The sequence below is a fragment of the Anarhichas minor genome, unplaced genomic scaffold, assembly GCF_050575085.1.
Source record: "Anarhichas minor isolate MPS153535 unplaced genomic scaffold, ASM5057508v1 ptg000004l, whole genome shotgun sequence".
Taxonomy (NCBI): domain Eukaryota; kingdom Metazoa; phylum Chordata; class Actinopteri; order Perciformes; family Anarhichadidae; genus Anarhichas; species Anarhichas minor.
In genome coordinates, this window is record NW_027466450.1 from 10,519,132 (window position 1) to 10,543,239 (window position 24,108).

General features: G+C 42.8%; 3 protein-coding genes across 6 annotated transcripts; 2 read left to right on the top strand and 1 right to left on the bottom strand.

The window, feature by feature from the left end:
- Nucleotides 1–381: 381 nt before the first annotated feature.
- Nucleotides 382–9,873, top strand: znf654 (zinc finger protein 654). Its single transcript, XM_076108937.1, has 12 exons — nt 382–529; nt 1,572–1,717; nt 2,164–2,245; nt 2,513–2,648; nt 3,323–3,525; nt 3,785–3,921; nt 4,183–4,324; nt 4,539–4,823; nt 4,955–6,076; nt 6,255–7,009; nt 7,116–8,188; nt 8,288–9,873. Exons 1-12 carry the CDS (start codon nt 404–406, stop codon nt 8,290–8,292), a joined length of 4,212 nt encoding a protein of 1,403 aa, XP_075965052.1. The 5' UTR covers nt 382–403; the 3' UTR covers nt 8,293–9,873.
- A 140-nt stretch (nt 9,874–10,013) lies between these two features.
- On the bottom strand, nt 10,014–18,654 carry LOC142969213 (uncharacterized). 4 transcript variants are annotated; one of them, XR_012959102.1, is made up of 12 exons: nt 18,005–18,380; nt 16,340–16,579; nt 16,086–16,203; nt 14,979–15,131; nt 14,693–14,878; nt 13,699–13,772; nt 13,385–13,582; nt 13,128–13,265; nt 12,921–13,010; nt 12,662–12,805; nt 12,278–12,493; nt 10,014–11,879 (listed from the first exon to the last, which is right to left on the bottom strand). XR_012959102.1 is itself a non-coding variant. In XM_076108964.1 (12 exons), exons 3-12 carry the CDS (start codon nt 16,577–16,579, stop codon nt 12,365–12,367), a joined length of 1,470 nt encoding a protein of 489 aa, XP_075965079.1. In that variant the 5' UTR covers nt 18,005–18,082; nt 18,407–18,654; the 3' UTR covers nt 10,014–12,364. The 4 variants fall into 4 exon arrangements, 3 of the variants coding, with proteins under 3 accessions (XP_075965079.1, XP_075965066.1, XP_075965090.1); XM_076108964.1 differs by adding an exon at nt 18,407–18,654 and having other exon boundaries at nt 10,014–12,493; nt 18,005–18,082; XM_076108951.1 differs by having other exon boundaries at nt 10,014–12,493.
- Nucleotides 18,655–18,689: 35 nt separating this feature from the next.
- On the top strand, nt 18,690–20,675 carry cunh3orf38 (chromosome unknown C3orf38 homolog). Its single transcript, XM_076108991.1, has 4 exons — nt 18,690–18,899; nt 19,013–19,188; nt 19,366–19,598; nt 19,832–20,675. Exons 1-4 carry the CDS (start codon nt 18,722–18,724, stop codon nt 20,193–20,195), a joined length of 951 nt encoding a protein of 316 aa, XP_075965106.1. The 5' UTR covers nt 18,690–18,721; the 3' UTR covers nt 20,196–20,675.
- The last annotated feature ends 3,433 nt before the right edge of the window (nt 20,676–24,108 follow it).

Below are 24,108 nucleotides of genomic sequence, written 5' to 3' on the forward strand. Positions count from 1 at the left end.
TGCTGTACACCTTTTACTTGAACGTGTAATTGACTAACTACTTATTTTTAAAAGTTAGCAAAATGTTAGTAACTTTGTAAAACTCCAAAATGCCTGCTTGTAAATTCTACTGGAAAGACTTTCCTTAATAATCAATATGACAATAGCCTACTAATCTGATCAGTGTAAGAGTACTCTCACAGACCAAATGTATGCGTATTAGTCAATTAATGTCAACCATTTGTTCTAAAAATGTAACTGCCATCTTATGAATAAAAATGAACTCAATGGTGTAGTCTCATCAATCTTGATGATTGCTGTAATTGCGTGGTTGCCAGGTTGGTTTTATTTTGTCGTGGGGGATACAAGGACGCTAGCTTTCAAACCTGGCAACTTTGACTATGCGCTGGATACAGCAGACAGTATGGCGGACAGCGAAAGTGATTTGGAAACAGACGGGCTAGAATTAGCCCTGGACACGTTGTGCGACAGACATTGCAGCAACGAGTCGTCTCTGAAGAGCAAAGGCTATTGCTCTGAGTTCTGTGAGGTATGCTAGTCTCTATTTTGTAAAACGGTCTCCATAGTCGCCATCTGTTTATTGCTAACGCTACTAGCTTTGCTAGCTAACGTTAGTCCCCAGACCGTGTAGCGTTATGTTTGGCGTCATTGTGAAGCTACGACTGTGGCATAGCCCGTCTTAAACACAACATGAATGATTAATAAAATGAAGAGAGGTATAAACTGTACTCCTGGCTAGGTAACTTGATGTAGTAGGCTACCCGAGTTCCTCAAAATAGGCCTATCCGATGTATGATATAGCTTAGCTAGTTAGCTTTGTAGCTAACGTTAACTTAAGGCAGTAAAGTTAAGCTTGTTAACGGTATGAAGCTAACATAGGTCTACTAACAAGCTGTATTTAGCTTAACTGTTGGTTATTATTAAAACTTTCTGTAAACCACAAGACTGTGAAATCATTGTATGCTGAAGTCTTGCATCAGTGTGATATCAGCCTTGTTTATAAGATATAACTTAAGCTAGTTATCTATTCCCGTATTCCATCTAAATTACTACACTCTCCACAATCATAGTTCGTCCCACCTTTCCTCGATGTGGGAGTTAAAGCATGCTAAGTGAACTCTAAAACATTAGACACTGCAGTTTAACCAACAAAGCTCTGCAATTGTCAAACACTGATTACCTCTCTGTTTGAGGCAGTGTTGTGTAAGTGCTAGTTTGTGTCATGTTGTGCACAGGAATTATTGTAACAATGTTACAATATACAATGATTTTGAATAACTGTACTACCTCAGTACAAACACAGTGTTGCATTTCCATCCTTGAACACCATGATTGGTCCTGTAGATTTAACATTTCTAGCTTTTTATTGTTATTAGGTAGGTACGCTTGCTGTACCACCCACATGATTATCTACAGTTTATGCACACTGCATACAAATGTCCCGAAATTACTTTGAACTTTTAATATTTTGAAGGCAGCTATTTATTCGGTGTGCTTTAGTGCTAAAAAATAACTGGTTATCGATGGAAATGTATTTCATATTTCTCCGTGTCTGTGTTCTTCCTGCACAGTTGGTGGAGGAGTACACGGGGCATTGGCAAGTTCCTCTCCCTCAGCTGAAGGTGCTGCGGACCGCACTCTGCAGTTTCACCAAAGCCACCGCGGCCTTCCCTGATGACTGTCAGCACATCCACTATGTCCTCAGCAGTATGGCCTTGTAAGTACTCTGTTACATGTAATGGGAGACATTGTTTGTTGACGTTTAGAGGGGCAAGTAAAGCCCATGATATGAGTTGTACAGAGGAATTCTTAGCCTACACGTTGGATATGCATACTGGTAATCTAAAACTCAACCATATGCCAGACCGCAGTGAACATGGCAGCCTTGTTTTCTTGTTGTTTCGAGAAATACTGGAGCTAACCATTTTAGGTACACTGTCCCACAGCAATAGCACACGAATGTTATCTTTTCTGCCCATGTTTGCAAACCAGTAGAGCTACAGTTAAAACGCTTTGTGCTTGGTTTAGCTGCTACGTATTGGTCATTATTTACTCTTTGATAGCACTTGTATAGAAAAGGACTGCTAAGGGTTTGTACAGATTAAGATATACTTATTGTGGGATGTTTTTTGGCAAACTAATGTTCCTCTCTTTGTCTTGCAGGAGCTTTTTTGAACTGATGCTGTTTTTCAGCAAGGAAGAATTTGTGGAAGAGCCTTTAAAAGACATTCTCGATTCCTTTCAGGTGACGCACCGTTTCAATCCTCAGTTTTCTTATTCACACTTTCATTACACCCAGCTGCCGTACCAGTTGTGAGTGTTCACTAAAAGTTACCAGCACCCAGCCAACAGCCAGTGTTACCCCAATGTTTTATCAAAAATAACAACTACCTGTGTGTTTGCTACTGCTGCTCTATCCATATCTAGTATGTAATTATCAACCAACATATCCTAAAAGTCATTTTTGTGATTGGTCATCTCACATTTTTTTTTTTTTTACTGCTCTTTGCAGGAGTGCCACTCTCAGCTCCTGAGGCACAGGAACATCTACCTTCAGCATGTGAAGCTGATCATCAAAGCAGGAGGCCCGTGGGAGAATCTAGTGCTGCAAGGAATCCTGAAAGAGGCGGACTTACCATTGAAAGAAGGTAGGCTCATGGCCACATCTTTTCTGGGCTTACTTCATACTTCATTCTCAATTGGGTCACCCCACTCTTGTGACCAGACTTGCTATTGATTGGACCCTCTGAAGTTGTGCCAGCAGCCAACATAATCAGTTTAACAGAAAGGTAGAAGAGGAGAAGTGAGCTCACACAGCTTTGTGGAGCAGCAGTGCTGATTGATGGGGAGTGTGACACAGACTTGCCTTCCTGTCTATCATTCACTTCTCATTATCGTACCATCACACACAAATGGAGTTCAGCTGCTGCGTTTTTTTTATGGACTTGTTCAACAGAATTTGTCCTGCAGGCTGCCTAGTCTGTCTGGCCAAAAGACGTGTCATTTACAGTATTTGGTAAAAATGTACAGTACATCTTAATGCTTTGTCCAGTTTCTCCTAAAAATGTATTTCAAATTACAAAATATTTCAGCAAAACTAGTAGCTGAATATACGCTGTTTCTGAAAATGTTGCTTAAGATTTTACAACCCATCAATCCCTTCACTATCATATCAGAGAACAACAAAACCGAAGGGCCAGTGAAGAATTGTAATGACCCCAACATCAGTGTTATTATTCGGCATTACCCTAGCCAACACCTGTATGTAAATACCCTTGTATCATATATATTAACTCATGTAACTCACCCCCACCCCATGCAGTTGAGGACTACTTAAGCTCAGAGTTGCCAGTGTTCTTCGAGCTGCGGATTCGCTATCTGCGAGCCTGTGAACGGATGCAAGAGGCAATGGCCCTGGCTAAAAGCTGCCTGGAAAATCGCGAGGCTGGAAAGCATCTGTACTTCCATCAGGCCTACCTGACCTGCCTCTACAAGGCCTCACTGCATGAGCACTTTCACAAGGAGGTAAGAGACAAGGATGTGAGGCATCGTGGGGCTTTATAGATGAATATATCATTACAACGTGACTCATTATTAAGATGCTGTTCTGAAGATTGTCAGCTGTATGAATTACGTGAATGGAAGCTGTAATAACGAGCACCCAACTGATCAGATGGTTCTTGTTTTCCTGGTATACCTTCTAGATTGTAATGCATTTTGATTTATTTCGTATTTGGAGTATATTTTTATGCATGTATGTGACTCTACATATGTTCTTCCACAGATGGCAGAGATAGATGGCCGTGATGCGGTGGAGATCATCTGCAACACGGAGAGCGTTGAAAAAGATGAGCTTCTGTTGTCGCTGTGTAAAGCTTTCCTCACTCAGCAGCTACACAATGGAGACATGTACTACATCTGGTAAGAATGACCGTCAGACATGTACGTCACACGAATACACCATCGGACTTTCCTCCTCAGTGTTCACAGCTGATGTTACTTACAGGTCATGTAATTTACCCAGTGTTTGCACAATATGTGTGTGGTCAATCTTGTAGTGAGGGGAGCTGTTGTCTGGATGCACAGTTTTGTATTTTTGATTTAGTTTAGTACCCCCTCTGTTAACTTGTAATCAAAACGTATGAGTGACGTCTTTGGCTTGTTCTCCGCTGCCTCTTGCAGGGACCTGGTGTTCATCTGGAGCAGGTTGCATCTCAGGGCCCATCCCTCCAGACATGGTTTCCTGGCCGAGTGCTTGCAGTTGGCCTCTTCTGCTACTAACGTCAGAGCCATCTTCCCCTTCATCAAACTGGTCACCACAGAGGTGCGACCGAAGTCACAGCATCTTCTTTTTCCATGACGTGTTTCTCAGGACGAATGATATATTTAGCTGCTGGAAATACACGGCTTCCGTTTTTGTGTCATCGAGTCAAACTAAACTTTTTTTTTTTTTTTTTTTTTTTTTCATCTTGACCCTAATAAGCTTCTCCTATCTACCATTTTCCCTTGTTTTAACCACTTTGTTTGTTTTTGGCCAGCTGGGGGTTGAAGGAGTCCAGGTCTGTGTGGAGCTTTGTGCCAGGGCCTTACAGCTGGGTGACATGCAGGCCGACAGTGTCACCCGGTCCCTCGTCTGCAAGACCATCGCCTTCCTGCTGCCTCATGACCTGGAGATCTGTCGAGCATGTGCCCTGCTGGTCTTCTGCCTGGAACGCACCCTGGACGCTTACCGAACCGTCTGCCTGCTTTACATGCACCCTGACCAGGAGCCGCACCTCCACAACAGCCCCGTCCGGACCAACGTTCGCTTCCATATTCTGCAGGTCAGAGGTGGTGGAGAGGGGGGGAGGCGGGAGGGTGGGGTCGGGGTCGGAAATGTGATCTGATGTAATGACGTATTGGATGTATTAGCGTTCTCATTTATGCCTAAGATTTCTCTATCTTTGTTTTCTAGATGCTCAAGGAGCGCCTGTGTTTTGACCCGGAGTTCTGGAACCTCTTGACCCTCCGGACCCACTGCTTGGGGTTGATGAGTGACAAGGTCATGAAGGCTGCTGTTCTCAGTGAGATGGAGGAGGAAGAGGAGAAGGAAAACAGCAAAGAGCTGTTGATAAATACGTGTGTAAATGACTCAAGCGCTCAAAGTTTGAATTCCTGCCAGCGCGCTGTGGAGGGAGAGACCGAAAAGTGTGTCGCCCCATCAAAAAACCCTCTTCTGAAGAGGAGGAAATGGAGGAAAAGCCTACGAAGGAGAAAGCAATCCATGTCTGACGACGAGGCAGACCGCGGCGACGATCCAGAGTTCAAATACAATCTCAAATCCTCCTATGGCAACAAGCCTGTGTACTCACTAAGACGCATTCACGTTAACATTGAAAATGCAGCTATCGTAAAAGCCCCGCTAAACCGCAAGAGGGAATACTTGTCTAGATGTGTGAAGAGCCAAATTCTGAAACGGAAGGGTCGGAAGAAAAGATGGTTGCAGGGTCTCCCGAGGCTGGAGCAGGTGCAGACAGTCAAAAAGAAGAAGGTCACAGTTACAGAGAAGAAGGTCAAGGGTAAAGGGAAGAAACGGGGACGGAAGCCTTCACAGAAACTGGAACTCTCCTACCCTGAAAACGAGATACCCCTCACCGAGGAAGAGTCTGGTTTTGAGGAGATAACCGACACAGAAGACAGAGAGCCGGACATGCCTCACCTGGAGAACGAACTTGAACAAAAGAGTGAACAGAAAGAGAACCAATTTGAGCAGATGGATAATCTCGAGAGGGAAAGTGAACTTGAGAAACATCCCCACTTGGTCTCCGGTAGCGGTCTCGATGAACAAACCCAAAAGGAATCTCAACCACAGATCTGTGACCGTCGAGCTGCTGTTCCTTCCGTCGAAGCTGATCCTGAGCTCGATGGTCCACCCTTAGAGTTATTGGATTGTCCGATAGAAGTGCTGCACAGCTACTCTCTCAAATCCAAAAAGCCCGACGGTGAGACACCAGAATCCCTGGCACAAGATGAGGTGAATGGCGACACGGGACAGGAGCCCCAACCCACAGTGGAAGCAGAGGAGTCAAACACTGAGGTCAGTTGTTTTTCATTAATTCCAAATTAATGCATCTGTATCTTGTCTTACTTGTTGGATGCATTATGCTTTGAATACACTACACTGCAGTGGAACGCTTGTGTACACACAGTCGTTGGAATTGTATTTGATATTCTGCTGACTTGTTCTGTTGAATGGTTCGTTGTCTTTTCTCCAGGTGAAAGCCAAGAGAACGTGGAAGGACCGAGTACTCCGCACTCAACAATACTCCCACTTGATGTACCACTGCAACTTCTGCCACAAAGACTATAAAGGCTTGAATGTTATGAGGCATGCTCTGTCGCACCTTAAGAGCAGGAAACTGAAATGTATACTCTGTGGAAAACACTTTAAACAGCTCCCCTTTGCCAAAAAGCATATTCTGGACCACATCGATGAGATGAGCAAGCAGAAACCCCCCGATAAGGAGCCGTGCACCGAGGACAGTCCAGCCGCTAATGGAATAGTACACAATGTGAAACCTCCGAACGAAAATCCGACTTCCATTTCCGTCGAGGAAACTTCTGAACCGAAACCCGGAGGCAAACCTAAAGTGTCGAGTCTCAAGAGGGAAGATCGAATCCTCAGGAACCTCCGCACACTCATCAAAAAGACATCCGTGCTTCACAAAAAGTGCAAGAACCCCGATGCGAAGATCTTCAAGCTGGCCGAATTCAAGGACGAGCAGGTAGTCATTAAAGATGGCGTGGTGGTCGTAAGATATCCGTTTGTGATGGAGGAGGAGAAGCCAGCAGCAGAAAATGGCTTCGGTGTGGACACGTATCACTTGTGCCCCTCAGAGACCTGTGATAGAGTATTCTTGAGGATTAGCACCACGCTAACAAAGCACGCTATTAAATGCCACATCAGCGAAGAGAAGGTGCTGGAGAAGACTTTTGTGTGGGCCAAACACAAGTGCACCCTATGCCTCAGGTAAGAGTGTATCCGGCATCACAAACTTCTTTTTGCTAAAGATTCTTTATTGCAAGCTACATCTTTGAAAGGTTGTTATTGGGCTCATTGTGCTTTCCTCCAACAGGCAGATCCAGTTCCTCCAGCACTACAAGGACCACATGAAGCTCCACGACACCGCTCTCCAGCACTTCTGCTACCACCTGGAGTGTGACCAGCGCTTCTCGACGCTGCAGGATTTAAAGGACCACGTCAACACTCACCAGCCCTTCAGACCTCAGTGTTCAGTCACAGACTGTGAGAAGCTTTTCGCAAACTTTCAAGGTCTCTACGACCATGAGTGGAGACACTACATCCCGGCGCCTCAGAGAGAGGAACTCGAGATGGGACCCGGCAGACAGATGATGCAAAACCCAGAAGCTCCGTGGAAGCAGAGAGTGAAGGTTGAAGATATATGGCTTCAGAGTAAAAAGGGGCAGAGAGAAAGTCCGGCCCCCGATCCCGCTAATCGTGAGGGTTTCAGAGAAATGAACAAAACCCAAGACCAGCCTTGCAAAGTAAATGTCCCAGACAGTAATCAGGACCCGTCTAGACCGCCTAATTGTTCAGAGAACACAGTCGGTCATGAGCCCGCAGACGACCGCAAAGCCGCCATCAATGGACATGAGGATGAGACGAGACACAAATTGTTAGAGGGGAAGACGTCCCATACCGTTGCTGCTACAGCAACTCCAAGTAAGAGCTGTCGAAAACGAGTGCCGATCGAGTGGGACCCCTTGAATGTCCGGGACCTTGAGGATTTGTCCACTTTGGCCGAGGGAGTGCAGAAGACGCTGGGAGAGCCGCACATAACCGAGCACAAATCCTTCAAACCTGAAGATCCCGCGTATGCAACTTTTGTCAAAGCGCCCTTCATCCGGCCGCCGCCGTCCACCTACCTGGACGAGTCCCGGCTCTCGATGCGCAAGAGGCGGTCCAACGACGAGGTCGCTCCGAGGAAAAATATTTACTGGAACAACAAGAAAAACAAGGAGCTCGTCCCAGAAGAGCAGCAGCCAGCGGATGACGTGGGCTCCGTGCAGAAGATCCGGCATCGCTGTGACAAATGTCTTTCCTCTTTCAGCACCTTGGAAGAGTTCCAGAAACACCAAGCCCTCAACACCTGCTCATCACTCTTTGGCTTCGATTCAGACGACGACAGTAAGCAATACTTGATGCACTGATTGTAAAGTGTTTCGAGCCATTATTGTGTGGATATTTCTAACACTGGATAATCAACTTGTTTCTTTTCTTTCTTAGGTTAGTGGTGAGAGGAGCTGTGACATTCTAGATGACGGAACACTGGAACCCTTTCTTTGTACTCCCACACAGTACCACATACCAGTTTGTAAACAAAGGGGAAATATGTGCCAAAATGGTGTATTGTAGGATTTTTTTGTCTCTTACTTAAATTGAGAGAAACATCATCGGTGAGTCGAGAAGGTAAAACAAACACAAATCTGTGAGGAATATATATTTATATATATTATGTATGATGAATTAATATTTATTTGCCTTTTCAATCAACACTGGTTATAAAAACACTATTTTTTGTTTTCTCACCAAATTTAAAATGTCTGGGAACTGACAAACGAATTATGGCCGAAGACAACCTCCCTAGACACACGTTCTCTGTTACGTACCGCCTTAAGATACGTCGTAATCACAGTATTCCTATGTTAGGCCACAGGACAGGTTTTTTTAATGACAAACGTTTGCTGGACTCGCTATACTGTGGTTAAGTTATAACACATGGTATATGTAACTGAAATAAGTATTTTCATTCGACCTATTGACACTAAGGAGTTTTCTTTGTGGAGTTAAATATTTCTTACATCTATTGTAAGCCTCTGATTTGTAAGAATATAGACAAAACAATCACCAAAATGTCTATTTTACCGTCTTAAATCATGTATTTTGGGAAAAGATGGGTTGGCATTTTTTGGCTTTGAATGGTTTTTTTCTCCTCATGCTTTGCTGGTGGCAGAGGGTGTCCTCTCACATTCCCAAAGGGACTTCTTGAACATCTGGTTCTTCCAGCTGTGGCGTTCAACATTATGCCAAATGGCTCCAGCGTATGATTTCTAAGTCCCGTCCAAAATTTTGTCGTTCACATGCAGCTTATTAAAAACAGTCCTTGCAACTGTATGAAATATTGTGGAAAGTCATTTTGATTGGAGGAAAGATGAGCTCGATGTGTGTTGCCTTCTCTGTTTAGCATGTGTGTTAAAATAATGTAGTCTTCCTCATGAATCATGCACATCCCTGAGCTTTGGTCTCTGCAGAGAGGATGTATACAACAGGAGAGATGTGCTGGTGGAGTCTCTCGTACCGTTATCTCATACAGCAGGTCTTCAAACCGTTAGGTGTTTACAGCTAAACTGGTGTGGGCTGCTGTTTGGGGTTGAGTTTAACTCTGGAATCACGTATTTATAAGCTGTGACCAAAATGTCTTGAAACATATAAATCTGCCTTCATACTGTCACACGATCATTCTCTACAATATGGAAATGATTCACCGTTGCATTTGTGCCAAGACTTAATCAGTGTTTGGACTGGTAAAGATAAACAATACATCTGTCATACAGTGCCAGATTGCTTTAAATTTCAAGTTTTCTTTTTACTCGGATTAACTCCACGTCTGTCGAGATGTAGAATATCTGTGTATATACTTTTGAGATGGTTGATCTGTTTAATAACTTTTTGATGTAGCGTTTTTACGGGACTGCACACTTAAACCTGCTTATTTATATGTACAAATGTTAATATATTGGATTTGTAAAGGTATTGATGATTCCCTCTATTTTTGTTAAAGACAGTGTTTGAATAAACAAATTAAACTAAAAGTCTGTCATTGCCGATGATAATTATGGTATTGGTTAATATTTCTGTTGCACATTATTCCTGTAGATCAACCCTTTTGTATGTGTGTGTATATATATATATATATATATATATATATATTACATGCAATGAGAGAATACAGTAAAAGAGACAGCAGACATATTTATTTTAGTTCAGCATTGCATATTGAGCATTCATAAACATTGCTTTATTGTTAACCCCAAGGAAAGAGGAAAATAGAATATTAATAGAATTGCTTGTTTAAAAAACTTTTTGCATCACATGTTCCTGATACACGAGGTAATGCAAGTACAGGGATCATCAATGTCGGGGGAAACAAAAGCCTTTCTCTTCTCTCCATTTTATCCCACGACGTGTCGTAAAGCCGACGGTGCACTTTCACCGTCTGCAGCTAAGCCGGAGGTGACGTTCGGGTCAAACTGACACTTTGAATTGTCTTAACTGGGAGGATGAGTGTTGAGGGCCGACTACTTCTTATGGCTGAGCTCAGAGGGTAGAAACAAAGCAGCGACTCCTGCTACAGGCCGCCATTCAAATGCATTCCAGTTTTAACACATACTTATTCAACCTCATGATGTGGTGCTGCTTATAGCGTAAAGGACAAACTGACAGTTACAGTAATGTGCATGTCTTTTCAAAAGAGTATGGACTGTGCAGATCAACAGCATGCATCATACAGTGCATTGATGACATCAAGCCACTCAATGTTGTTTCTACTCACATTTTCTTTTGACCTGAGATAAGAAAATCCTTAAATTATGGAAACAGAGGCGGCAGAAAAAAAAAGGTGTTTCTGTAAGCCACACACTAATAAACACTATAATCATATACAGTCATTAAATGAAGTAGATGTGTGGTCATCACACTGGAAGAGTTGTGTCAATAAGGGAAGTCTTACAAATGTTTAAGGTAAAACGGAAAACTGATTCAGTTGAAATTCAGTGACGGAAGAAGAAATGAAGGAGGTCCTGTACAGTGTGTTAAGTGTGTGTAGGCACACACACTTAACACACCAAAGAAACTACAACCTCTAATCAACACATGAACTGCTACATTTAACTCAAGACTACTGAAGTCCCCGCAGACACTGACCAACAGCGAACATTGTTTGTGTGGGAAAGAAGAACAAATATGTCTCAACAGCATTCAAATTTGGTGATACACATGCAAAGTATCAGGGATATAGATTTGATAAAGATGTTAATAATAAATATTCCTATATCTTTTACAAAACACCAGTAGCTCTTTTCCAATGGAAAATGGAAGACTTGGATCAAAACTTGGGGAGAACAACCGTGTAGCTTCACAGGAAGGAGTTCAAAGTTAAAACTCATCCAGACGAGCGAAAGTCTGAACTCTAAACACAAAGATGGGGGCCTAGAGGATACAGCCCCCCCCCCACAGCCATTGCACCACCATACAGTTCCAGTCCAACCTGTGGCTATTGATTTGGAGGCTAAGTGACAGTAGCGGCACCTAACAGGATGTTGTTTGAAATGAAAAAGACCTTGATACCTGGGTCACAGATGCTTCATAGATGAAATCAATCATACTTCCAAAAATCATACATTTCTTTCACAATCTTTAAATCTGGCTTTTTTACAGCCATACGCAAAGTTGTGTTTTGATTTTAGTAGTTACTGTCCAGGGCTTCGGATGAACCACTAATGCACCCTTTAAATTCAGTGTTAAAACTGCAACAGCTGTTACTTTCTTCCCCTGTAGGAAACGTCAGCTTGCTTACATCTGCAGGTCAAAATGATGGACTAGCTTTGTGGAGCCCGCTAAACAGGGATGAGCAGGTTTGCAAGTGCAAAGGGTTTCGATATGGCTCGTCAAGGCGGTGTGTTTGTACCTTCTCCATCTGCTCTGACTAAATGCTAAACAGCCCAACGGATGTTGTAGGACGACCGCGACAATCCAGGACCCCTGAGTTGTTGTCATAGTGGTGAAAGATCAGGACTGGAGATCGTGGATTTTATAATCACTATAAAAGAACGCCATTGGTTAGCTCTGCGTTAATTGAAATAAGTTGGGAAATGTTCAGGCTTTGACATTTTACAAGTCAATAACACACTTAATGTGCATCTCATCCTAGTAGTTTAGCTGCTGCAGCAAAACGCTTCAGTGTGCAATTTCATTTATGATGGCTCTCCAATAAAAGTTGAATGTAAAACTCGTATACAACTTCCAAACATAGGAATTAGGTGCGCTCAGCAAGACCTTAAAGCTACGATAAGCCTCCAAGAGAAGTATGATTCGATGGTACAGTGCAAATGTGCCCCTCTCCCCACTTGGATTTACAGTTTGTATTGCATAAAAACCATTTGCATGGTTGAGGACCAGTGGATCATCATCATCATCATCATCATCATCATCACCGACCTGGTTTTTAAGTAGAAGCAGCTCAGTAGAAAGCGGACAGATGCAGAGAGACATAGCATATAGCTGGACGTGAATGCGTGTGCGCGCTCAGTGGGAACTGTTGGAGCTCCAGTCGTAAGGGAGGAAGCTGACTTTGGTCTTCCCGGCGGAAAGGACACCCTGCAGGCTGGTCTTCTTCGGAGAGTCCCCCATGTGCTCCACCACCCACGTCAGCAGCTACGAGAGAGCGAAGGTGGAAGAGAAAACACACGGTGAGGTTCATGGTCATTAGAAGGTGATACTTTATTTTTACACCGTAGCATTGATACTTTTACTTGAGTAAAAGATCTGAATACTTCTATCACCAACAAGACCACAAGGTTGGTAATTGGGAGTCAAAACTACCTTCTCATCAGTTCCTCCAAAGTCAGCTTTGTACCACTTGAATATCTGACTGAGTCGCACTTCTCTTTTCCCAGAATCCACCAAACAGGCGTCGTCGTTCTCCAAGAAGGCCTCCGCTGCTGTGCGGAGCTGGCTGTCAATGTCCTGATGGGGTTGAGTAGATCAGAAGCGATTTCGGACCATTCCACCTCCTAACATTCACCAGATATGTTGTAGACACCCAATATACCCCCGTAAGTCATTTATGAAATCTGCTTACCTGTGGGGTGTACGTTTTAATTGGCGGGCAGCCCTTTGCGCCACAGTTCAAGGCAAAGTGAATGAGGGGCTCAGCATCTGGAAGGGCCACCTAGAGGACAACAAGGGAATTGGAATTCAACATCACATTACTTATTATTTCGCATTAAAAGTGCCATTGGTGAATCAGTGAAATGCTCAGCGGTGATTTAACAGAATGTCTGAATACTTGTAGTCGTGGGTCTGTTTTGGAGAAGGGCCTTAGAAGCTGTGCGACGCCTTTCCTGTTCCCTCTCAGAACTCCATTCTCAATGTCCTGCAATGTGAACACCTCTCCTCCAATCAGGTAGCTCACGTAGTTGAAGAACTATAAATGGGACAGGAAAAGAATGTATGTAAAATAATGTACGTTAATGTAAATCAGCACCAAAAAAACCCTCTATTGGGACTCTGTGGCATGTAGGACTGGGGATTAGTGCAGCCTACTCTGTATCTCTGCCACATGTTGGTGGGGGCCCCCAGGCGCAGGTACCCATGGATGACCAAAGCATTGTAGATGTTGATGAAGAAGGCCAGCTTCTCCTCCCGACTCAGTGAAAGCAGCTCCACCCTCTGCAGCTGAACGGCGAGCTCGCAGTAACGCTCAAAGGCAGGGTTCGCCGACATGCCCTTGTAGTCCACAGACTGCGGGAACGAGTACAACACAGACCCGTTTTGTTCATTTAGTTTAGTCAACAACCAAACGTCCGTACAGACGAACACACCCTGCGTCAGAAGCCGTGAGGTGATGAGGACATTACCTTGCCATCAGCGGAGAGATGCTCAGAGAACAATTTCAGAATCAACTCCCGTACGATCAGAGAGAGTTCAGCAGCTGAGAAAGAGATAGAGATAGAGAGATGGTTAATGTTTGACAAGTCCGATAGCATTTACTGGTGAGATTAACCAACATCTGAACGCTAACAGCATGTGTGTTAGCAGAGCCCCAGAACCTTGACAAATATCGGATCGATTTAAAAGACAAACTCAATGTTTTAGTGTAAAGTAAAATCAACACATTTCATAGCCGGATTATAAAACATTAACAATGAGCTGGGACAGAATTTGGGGGTTGAAATTGGAGCGCTATAACATAAGTGCATATTTAAAGTAGCTGTGAAATAAACCCATGAAATGCTAACCTGTACAAATTAGAATATTATTAGAAAATATTACCCGTGAGAAAAGCAAGAAAACAGCCAAGCGTAATAACACCAACACTTAGAAAAGCAGAGATTATAATCCCCTCTGTGTTGTACAGCACGGATTAGCTTGTTAGTTAGCCTCTAGAGGGGTGCAACATTCAGGTGGAAACACAACACAGAGCCAGGCAATGTGTCTTACCGCCACCACAGAACAAGAAACGTTTAAGAAATAAATGAATCGGTCAAAAGATGACACCAAACCTGCAGAAAAGAAAACATGGTTTTGAAACAGGGCTTCAGTGATATATATTTTCAGGCCATTTTTTTCTTTATTTCTTCAGTTGCTAAAAGTTTGAATGATTTACTCTTATTTATTTATTTGATCAGAGGCCATATAACAGATATATCACTAAGTCCTACTTCAGTTCTTCCCACCACTAAGCTCACTGACGTAATACACAAACCCAAGCAAGCCCAGAAGGGTCCTCATACACCAAGGCAGCAGCAGAGAGAGGACAGGGGTTAGAGAGCATTGGGGGGGACACCAGTCAGCATGAACCTGGAAGGAAACGTGTGCATGTCCCAAAAGCCTGATCTAGACCTGACCTACCCTGGATGGGGCTGCAGGCTGCCGTCTGTCCTGCGTTGAGGGCTGAATGAGGGTCATCCTCCAGCAGCCTGTACAGCGTGTCTTTCCCTTCTCCAAAACTGCCATCCTGCTGCCCAACGCCATGGACACTGACCATGTACTTCTTCTGCAACAGTGCTTGGCCAGTATTACAGGCCACGGCCCTGGCTAGCACACACATGGCCACAGTCAAGAGTTGACAGATCTGGATGTGACTGTACACTGAAAACACTGAAAGCTTCACTGCAGGTCTTGCAGCCTTACTTACCCATGCCCTTCTCTCTCTGCAGCCAGTCAACCAGTTGATCACATGAGAAGCTCTTTTTGTACACTGTCAGTCCCCTCCTATGAGCGGCAATCACATTGCCATGTTTGAGGTCCTCTACCAGGTCTGCAAACTCATCTCTCTCACACACAAACTCTGTGAGGGCAGGAATGTGCCAAGCCACACAAACACACACAAACACATGTGTTCATACCCGCATGTATGAAAGAATATGTGCAGGGCAGCATGTGTGCAAAAAAACATATGTGGTTGGTGGAAAAGGAAGCACCTGAATTAAGAATTATAGCTACTCAGGAAGAAGGACCAAGCAACAGATTGTTTAATTCATGAGCACAGATTACCAGAAAATAACATTCATTTAGTTTCCATTTGAACACACGTGTTTAAGGGATGTCAAAGATAATTCAAATGCTGTTCAGCTGTCTTTAAGACAACTCTTACTTGACAACTTTTAGTGTGCGTTTACCACATTAGCATTGGGCTATATAGTGGCTTAAATGCACCTGTGCTGCTGAAACAACGTCCAATGTAGCATCAGAAAAGTTATAATCAAGACTGTGGAGGGGGCAGGGACTAATAAAATTAAATTATATGAAATATGAGGTAGATTTTGTATTTGTCACTGAATTAATATCTTCCTCCACAACAGCCTGTGTCTGTCATTTGGACAGACCTTGCTTACAGAGAAGGGAGCTCGATAATCACGTATGGTGAGGTACTATCTGCTGTTACCCGAACATACCACCATGCCCGTATCAGCACTAGTTGTAAACTATCGTTATAGTTCCTCAAAGCCGATGCCTCACGAGTTTTCCCTTCAGTTGACAACCCATTTTTGAGCAGGCTAAACCAATCTGAAACAAATCGCTAAACATTAAGCAGAAAATCCACCCGGAAAACAGTGTAAATAATAAAACCACACCATGCATTAGGAAAGGGTTAAGGCATTAAAGACTGCAGAATGAAGTCCTTTTCGGCACCAAACTTGCACAGATAATAGAATTCTCCGTTTCCCCATTTTGAAGGCAATTAAGTGATCTGGAAAAAGCAAAAACTCTCTAGTTTGTGTCGGATGAATAAATCCCTCACCTCCATCAGTCTCCCCGGCCATGTCCTCTGCTTGAGTCTCCTCTGGTAGTGGTGGAGCATCTGCTGGAAGAGGCTCTTTCTTCACCACATTCGTCAACCTTTGAAGCTCCTCAGGAGCCTGAGGGAGTGAAGCAGACCAATCACATATTTATATTTATTTTTACCCCGTTAAAAGAATAAATACATGACACTAAGTTTGAATCAGTTCAAATGAGGAAGTAGTATCTTTAGGTGTTTTCCCACTCCTTTCTCACCAATTTCTGCAGGTCATCGTTGCCCCCGACATGAATATTGTTAAAGAAGATCTGAGGGACCGAGCTGCGTCCCGTCAGCTCCTTCACTCTGGCTCTGAGCTGTGGGTGCCTTCCCAAATCCACGTCACATACCGGGACTCCCAAACGTCCAAGGGTGGCTTTAGCCTGCACACAGTGTGGGCAGCCCTGGATAGAGTAGACCGTTACCCGGCCCAGCGTAGTGCTCTTAAACTCCTCCATCTGCAGCAATGACGGGAAGACAAAAGGGCAAAGAGTTTGAGGCTGTAGCTGTCCAGAGAAAATTGGCAGAGCTTTTTCTAATTCAGATTTTTACAAGTTATGTTGAACTGTACTGTTGTGTAGTAACTCCAGAATCGGATAACTAAGTATCTAACAAATGGTGACAAAAGGGAAAATAAAGAAAACACAGAGAGAAATATTAAGCTTTGGTCTTCATGTGTATGTGTTGTATATTCAACTAAGTTCTTGTCCGTCACGTTCTGTACTTTGAACGCTATCTTATAGTAGCTTAGAGTGGTGTTCTCCAGTTGAGGGATTTAAACCAGCAACATCAAAGTCCTTTATAACTTCTAGAGAGTTGATCATTATGAGTAGAGGAACTATATATTTACCTGACTAGGGAAATAACTGGTGCAATTTCCCCTCAGCTCATTTCACATTTCCTTGTGTTGAAAGCCGACTAACTTATGTGAAATGTTAGTAAGTGATTTTGTATGAAGTTAGGCAATGACAGTTCCTCATTCGTTGTGACACAGCTAAAGGCCAGTCAGTCAGTCAGTCAATATTAGTCTAGGGCTCATCAAGGGCTGAATCAAACCACACCTCATGTTGATACAAGTAGGTCAAGGTACAAAGTTGTTCTGATTTCTCAACAATGTAGCCGTCCATAATAGAGTAACACCAACGTTAGTTCGTGCAGTTACAGAGAGGATATTACAATTCAGGAGCACCGACTTCACAACACAGTTTTAAAATAGTTTAGTTTTACTACGTTACTGTTTTCCTCTTGCAATTACATTCAAGTCACATGATAGTAATAATAACGTCTTTCAAAATGTTATGGTGGATAAACCAAGCAGTAACAAATAATAATCTTTACGCCACTTTAAGGTTGTGGGAGAATACCAAATTGTAGACTGGCACTTATTATTTTAGAAAAAGTTGTTAGTTTAATTTTCTCAAAGATTCCCAAAGTTATTTATGGAGTTCGGCAACAGAATACCATTGTATGATTGTTGCAATAACTGAACAGCAATATACAAGACAAAAAAAAAAAACCAACAATTATAAAATCAGTTACTTTATCAACTCGTTCAGTGACATACGAGTCGCACTATTTAACGTTAACCGTATACAAGCTGAACTGTGGGATGACGTTAAGAAGCTACTGTGGATACATTAGCAAGTGATAACTTGCCTAGGGAGAGAATGCAACACCATCAAAGCAAACACCAACACATATTTTCCTACTAATTCACCGTCCAGTCCCACGTTCTGCATTAACATATCTAACAAACCTTGTGACTCAACTATTTACGGATGAGGATCAAGCCATCACCTTGGTTTAGGGTCTCAATACTCTTACAGGGTACCTAATGACCTTTACTAAAGATAAATTACTAAAGATAAACAACGGTACGTTACCTTTCAGCGATGGATTCCCTTGCTTTAATTCGGCAGTAACGTTACAATTCCAAATCGCACAGCAGCTCCCCCTCAGTCCTGTTGATGAATAAATTATGTGTAACGCCAGCTGAAAGGTCGCTTATCTTGCAGGTAAATTACCCAGCTGCACTGGCAGTACATCCTCATTGCGCATGCTAGCCATGGATTTCTGCTTTAGTTAAGCTAGCTAGCTAGCTGTCTTGTCTCATGATGCCTTCGGGTGCTCCTCATAAAAACGCACTTAACAGCCATTAATCTCTATTATCATTTCAAAGCACAATCATGATTATTTCCTCTGCAATCTATCCCGCTATCTATCTATCTATCTATCATTTTTTATATTTGCATTATTGTTTTTACTGTATTATTATTTTAATTCACCAGCGATTTGTTGCTCTTGTTTACATTCCTCACGCTGCAAATTCAAAAAATGCACTACATGATCCTTGAATCCCTAAAAAGGTGATACTAAACGTTTGTAGCTTGTTCCCCTACAAATAGTGTATTGGTAACACATACATCTATTGCAATTTATAGGTAAAAGGTGGTCATTCGTGTGTATTTCATCTAGCGACACTATTAATTCCTATAGCTTAAATGCAGCTTCAAGTCTTGCCGGATATAGCGAAGGTTTCGTGCGGAATGTTTTGCTACTAATGCATGTTCCTACACGGACACATTTCTAGTAGGACGCGAATGGACGATCTTTGGAACGAAGAGGGAATTTTTAGTTTTGCGGTGTCAAAAATGTCAGGCCTGTCAGAAACAGAGCGCGCTGGATGTAAAAAGATACTGAAGTTAATGTCAACAAGCCACTTACTCTCACTCAGCGACACAGTCACGAATAAGATGATAGTTGTGGAAAATGTTACAGGTATCGTATGCTTTCAATCTTTACAAGTTAGCGAGGAGCAAGTTAGATAGCATACTATTTTTCATAATATCACATCTGCCTAAAGGATATAGTATGTCCATCTGTTTATATAGAGGCCATGGAAACAATCCTCTCCTTCACTAAAAATGCCGAGGAGCTCCTGAAAAGGAAGAAGGTTCATCGCGACCTCGTATTCAAATACCTGGCCAAAGAGGGTGTGCTGATGCCCCCGAACAGCGAGAAACACCAGCTGGTGAAAAGGACGCTGGAGCTGTGGTCGCCTGGGAAGGTAGGCACAGGAGGCCGGCGGGTCAGCCATCAGTTATATGTTGAATATTTGGAGGTATCGTTTTGGTAAGATGGTGGTACTTCATTGGGATGTCAATAATGAGGTGTCGACAGCATGTAATCAAGTTATGATTTGACAATGTATTTGAGTATGTCAACAACGTCTCATTTCTTTAAGGCTGACGGAAGCCTTCCAGGACAGACGGATGAGACCAGACGGGGACCGACCACAGGGACGGTGTCCACAGAGGTGAAGGCTGAGGTGGGCTTTGACCCACTTGTACTTGGCCAGCAGTTCTGCCAGTGGTTCTTCCAACTCTTAAACAGTCACAACCCCTCGCTGGGCCAGCCGCCGCAGGACTGGGGACCGCAACACTTCTGGCCAGATGTGAAGCTACGCCTCCTCTCCAGGTAAGAATGCCATTAACGGTAAAGGGATTGAAATGATGATGATGATGCTGCTGGTGATGTGTGGTTGTTGGCTTTTCTGTTTTTTGCATCAGTTATGTATCTGGGGCAGGACTTGGCTGCACCAATTGTCAAATTGTTCTGCAAACAAAAATGCATTCAGAATAACTTGAAAGATGGGATAAGAACATGTGTACACACGTGGGCTTGAACTTGTTTACGTCTCTCTTTCTCAGAGTTGGCAGTGAACAGACGGAGGATTTACTGGGGGCTGAACTGGTTAGCCTTCGTCTGCTGGCCTTGACCAGGGATGAGCGCCTCCTCCTCAGTCCCAATCTGCAGCCTCATGGCCTCAGGACGCTGGCCTCCCCACACGGCCTGGTACTGGTGGCTGTAGCTGGGACCATCCACAGAGACAAAGCCTGTCTGGGCATTTTTGAGCAAATATTTGGCCTCGTCAGCTCCCCACTGGAGAAAAACAGCTGGAAGATCAAGTTTGTCAACCTGAAGATCAGAGGGCAGGATGCTCTGGGCGGGACAGAGATGGTAGCGCCTGCCTTGAGTTACAACTCAAGAGAATTGCAGCTTCTATGCAGTTGATAACACTATTTACCCAGAGAATGTTTGACTGAGTATGCTCTCTCCTTACTCCTCTAACTTGCCCAAACACGTTTATCCAGGGAGTTGTTTTCAGAGATCAGGACCTGGCAACTTGTACTGGACAAACTACTCTCCTACCTTGTTTTTTAGTGTATCAAGATGTACAGGTGGGTGGAGGTCTAAAATATATTTGCACTTAACTGATGTAGCATAAAGAAATGACAAAGCTTGAGAAAAGGTTCCCTTTTTGTTTTCTACTTTCCAGAAAAGTCTCAGCTGCTTCCTGTTGTGGGAATACTTTGCTTAAAATATTCTGTACCTTGATGCAAAGTTTTGCTTTTGCATCCTGTGCCTTACATAAGAATGTAAATGTGGATGTGGTTTTGTAAATATGTATCATATAAATATTATATTAACGTATGTGTGTACTTGTGCTCTGTTATGACAAACAGAATAAATATTGTGTGTTTTCATGTGACACCCCAAAGTCAATTACAATTTTGAACATAATCCGAGGTCGCTGTGCTTTCATGGGACGAGTAAAAGTCAACCCACAATGTTTACAGATGTGACTGATTAGTTGTGTGTCAAACAAGCTCACAAACCGAACGTAATCATGCAAAGGTCTGTTGTGGGAATATCTCAGTGTGAAATATCTGAGCAGTGAACAGATGGAGGAGCTCCTGGTTGGCCCCATGGCCTCAGAGCTCCGGTCTACCCTCATGGCTGTAGTTGCAGCAAATAATATCACAATATCTCTAATGTCATATACTTTCAATACATCAGCTTTTAGAATTTGAGTTGTTCTTTCTCTCATAATTTTGTTCAAGGGTATAGTTTTCATACATTTAAATACTGGGGCTTAAAGAACCAGTGTGTAGCATTTCAACCCATTAACAGATATGTAATTTGCTATATCTAATCTAATGTTTTCATTAGTGAATAATCACCTGAAACTAAGAATCTTTAGCTAAAGTTTTTGTTTTGTTTCACTAAAATGGGCCCTTTGTATCGTCCTCTTCACAGAGTCCACCGTGTTGCACCACAGTAGCCCAGAATGGACTAACTAAGCACTGGCTGTTTTTTAACCTGAAGGCCACCGTAGTTCTCCAACACGCTTGTGAAACTGCAGTAACGTGAGGCGCAGTGTTCAAACGTGTGGTAGGTCTGCTGTCAGCTGCCGTCTGACCGCCATCGGTCCTAAAGTAGTCCCAAAGGGAGGACTGAGTGAAGGGTTAGTTAGTTGGTAGCAATCTTCAACCACACCTTTGGTGTAAATTTGCCATTTAAAAAAAAATCTTTTCAGTTGAATAGACAATTTTGTGATGTTTCCTTGATGGTGACCGTTTCTGAATCCCTTTTGTTGCAGCACTGCCATTATTGTTGGCAAAATGTTGTGACATAAATGTGAGTTATCAGTGATTCCCAGCAGTAGTGTAGAATAGCTGCCTCAATATAGAGTATCATTCTCATAACATTTCACATGTTGATAGCACACCTGTGCGTGAGGATGGCAGCCTAGTGGTTAAGTGCTTATTTGTTTCCTGTGTGCTCTATTTTGCGCCACATTTGCATGATGGATGCAAATCTCATTTGGCCTCAACCAAAACAGAACAAGGATCACACTGAATTCCTTCATTGATCATGAGGACCAGATGCTGTGCAGTCCCATGGCTCAGAGCTGTTTTGAATGTTTTGAATTAATCACGTCATTCACCAAAATATTCTCAAGATGAACAGATCCCTTTTTATTTCTAACAAATTCAATGCTTTTCATCGTTCATTGTGGTGTTTTACTAGAAATCTTTTTTTTTTTATGTTCACAGTGAGTGAGATTGTATGAGTAGAATGCATTTTTGTCCCACTTATGTTTCATTTCTGTGACTTTCACCACTCATACACCAGCAGAGGGCAAGCATGTGTACATTGTGTGCACATATCGCCTTTTGTGCAAGTATTCAATATCTCTAACTTTGACCATCTCCATGCTTTATAGGTTTCATTGCAGGTGTCGTTACCGACTGAAAGCCTCCCACACCACACGTGAATGATTACTCTGGGTGGTCAAACATCTAATACAAAAATTAACTATTTCACTAACTGTGCATCAGGAAATAAACCTCCATTTTATTCTTTACAAGCCAAAATGGCACATGACATGCAGATGTATTTGTCCAGCCCTTCTCAAAACGGCTAAGATTTAGCCGTTGGAAGTGGAAACAACAGCAGGTCCGTCCTCCTCACTGCGTGGATTCAACCTCTTCATCATTAACACGGTACCTCAGTGTACTATAAAGCAGCCAAGCAACAACTGATGTGAGGCCTTCACAGACTCCACCAGCTTTAATAATAAAAAAAAATCACTTTATCCCCATAGCAGCTTTTTCTCTCTCACTCACTGGTATTTTTAGCCACATTTCACTTGCTATATGGTTTATGCCCCATTAATTGTACAAAACTAAATAATGTACAATACATTTCACAAGCTTCAAATGGACTCCTTACTCATAAATTGGATCAGATTTTCCGTTGATACTCTGTCATAGTAGTCAGGGCACATTTAGGGTCTGGTGGGGCACAGATTATGCCAGTATGACTCTGTGGCTTTGGTGGGAAATGTTACATGTGGGAAATTATTCTTGGCAGCTGTTTTCAAAGGCCCCTGGAATAGTTAATATCTGTGACTGTATGGGTTTGGAGCCACGTGGCTCTTTGTGCTTCACTGTGCCATAGTTGTGGTGAGGGGAAACCACTGCAGCCATTGATCTCAGCCTGTTCACCTCTCAGAAAGAATAATAACAAGCTGCTCGCCTTCTGTCTTTATGGCACTTGGCTTCTCTGCGTTTTAATAAGTGGTTTAGCCACGGGCGCAGGCCCTACGCACGGGTTCTAAAATACCGCCGCAGTGGCGTCTGAGTGGAGAGCTTTTTTATTTTTCTTCTTTTTCTTTCCTGTCCTCTAATAGGGAAGTGTGTTTGTCATAAAGATCATGCTAAAACTTAGATCCGTGGCTCTTTGAAATAGCTTATGGGTGGTGAACCATGGAGTCTGCTGCCTTAATTGTCAATCCGGGTTTTTTCCCCACTTGATACTTTTATTGTGACTGATTGGATGTTTGGTCTGCTCTTAGAAACAGCGTCATTAGTTATCAAAGATTACTTTATTAAACACTTCATGGTACGGCCATTTTTCTCTCTCTGACAATCTGATGGCTTTACAGATCCATTAATGCTAAAGTGTTTTATTTTTTATGTCTACGGCAGTAATTCTTTAAGTGGGGCACCCAGGCTCTCAGGGAGTTCAAGGAGTCCTTGAAGTGGTTTTATGCAGAATGAGAATCAGTTCATCTGTTTATTAATTTTTAGAAATGATCCCGAATAGCCTGCAAGAATGGGTAGATTTATATATATTACTAGCTTGATACTATATACATTTGCCCATATGGGTTTGTTTGAGGTATGTAACGTCCTTATGTACTCTTTTAACATGTGATTTGAAATATAACATAATTCATATACAATGTTAATATTTATTTTCTTTTGCTCAGTGATGCGTCAATGTGACTTGACCTCATGACAACTTGAGGCCAGAAGAGGGCAGACAAGCCACGCCAGAGAGAAGAAAGACTTTGATCCCTGGCCAAGAGAAGAGTGGGGGGTAAAAATCCATTTAACACCATTACGTGAGGAAACTCATCAATTCCTCAGAGCAATCTGAGTGAGCTGATGTTACCAGGCAATTTCTTTGCTGGCCACTGCCATGAGGGAAACTGTAAATTGTTCAAGTTTGAATTGTCCTCCATTAAAGTAATGGGGTTCTAAAAGAGGGACATGTTAAACTGTTGCCTTTCATGGGCACAAGAAGCACGTATTTCACAAGTTATTGAAGTGTCAGTAATTTATCGGTACCTGTG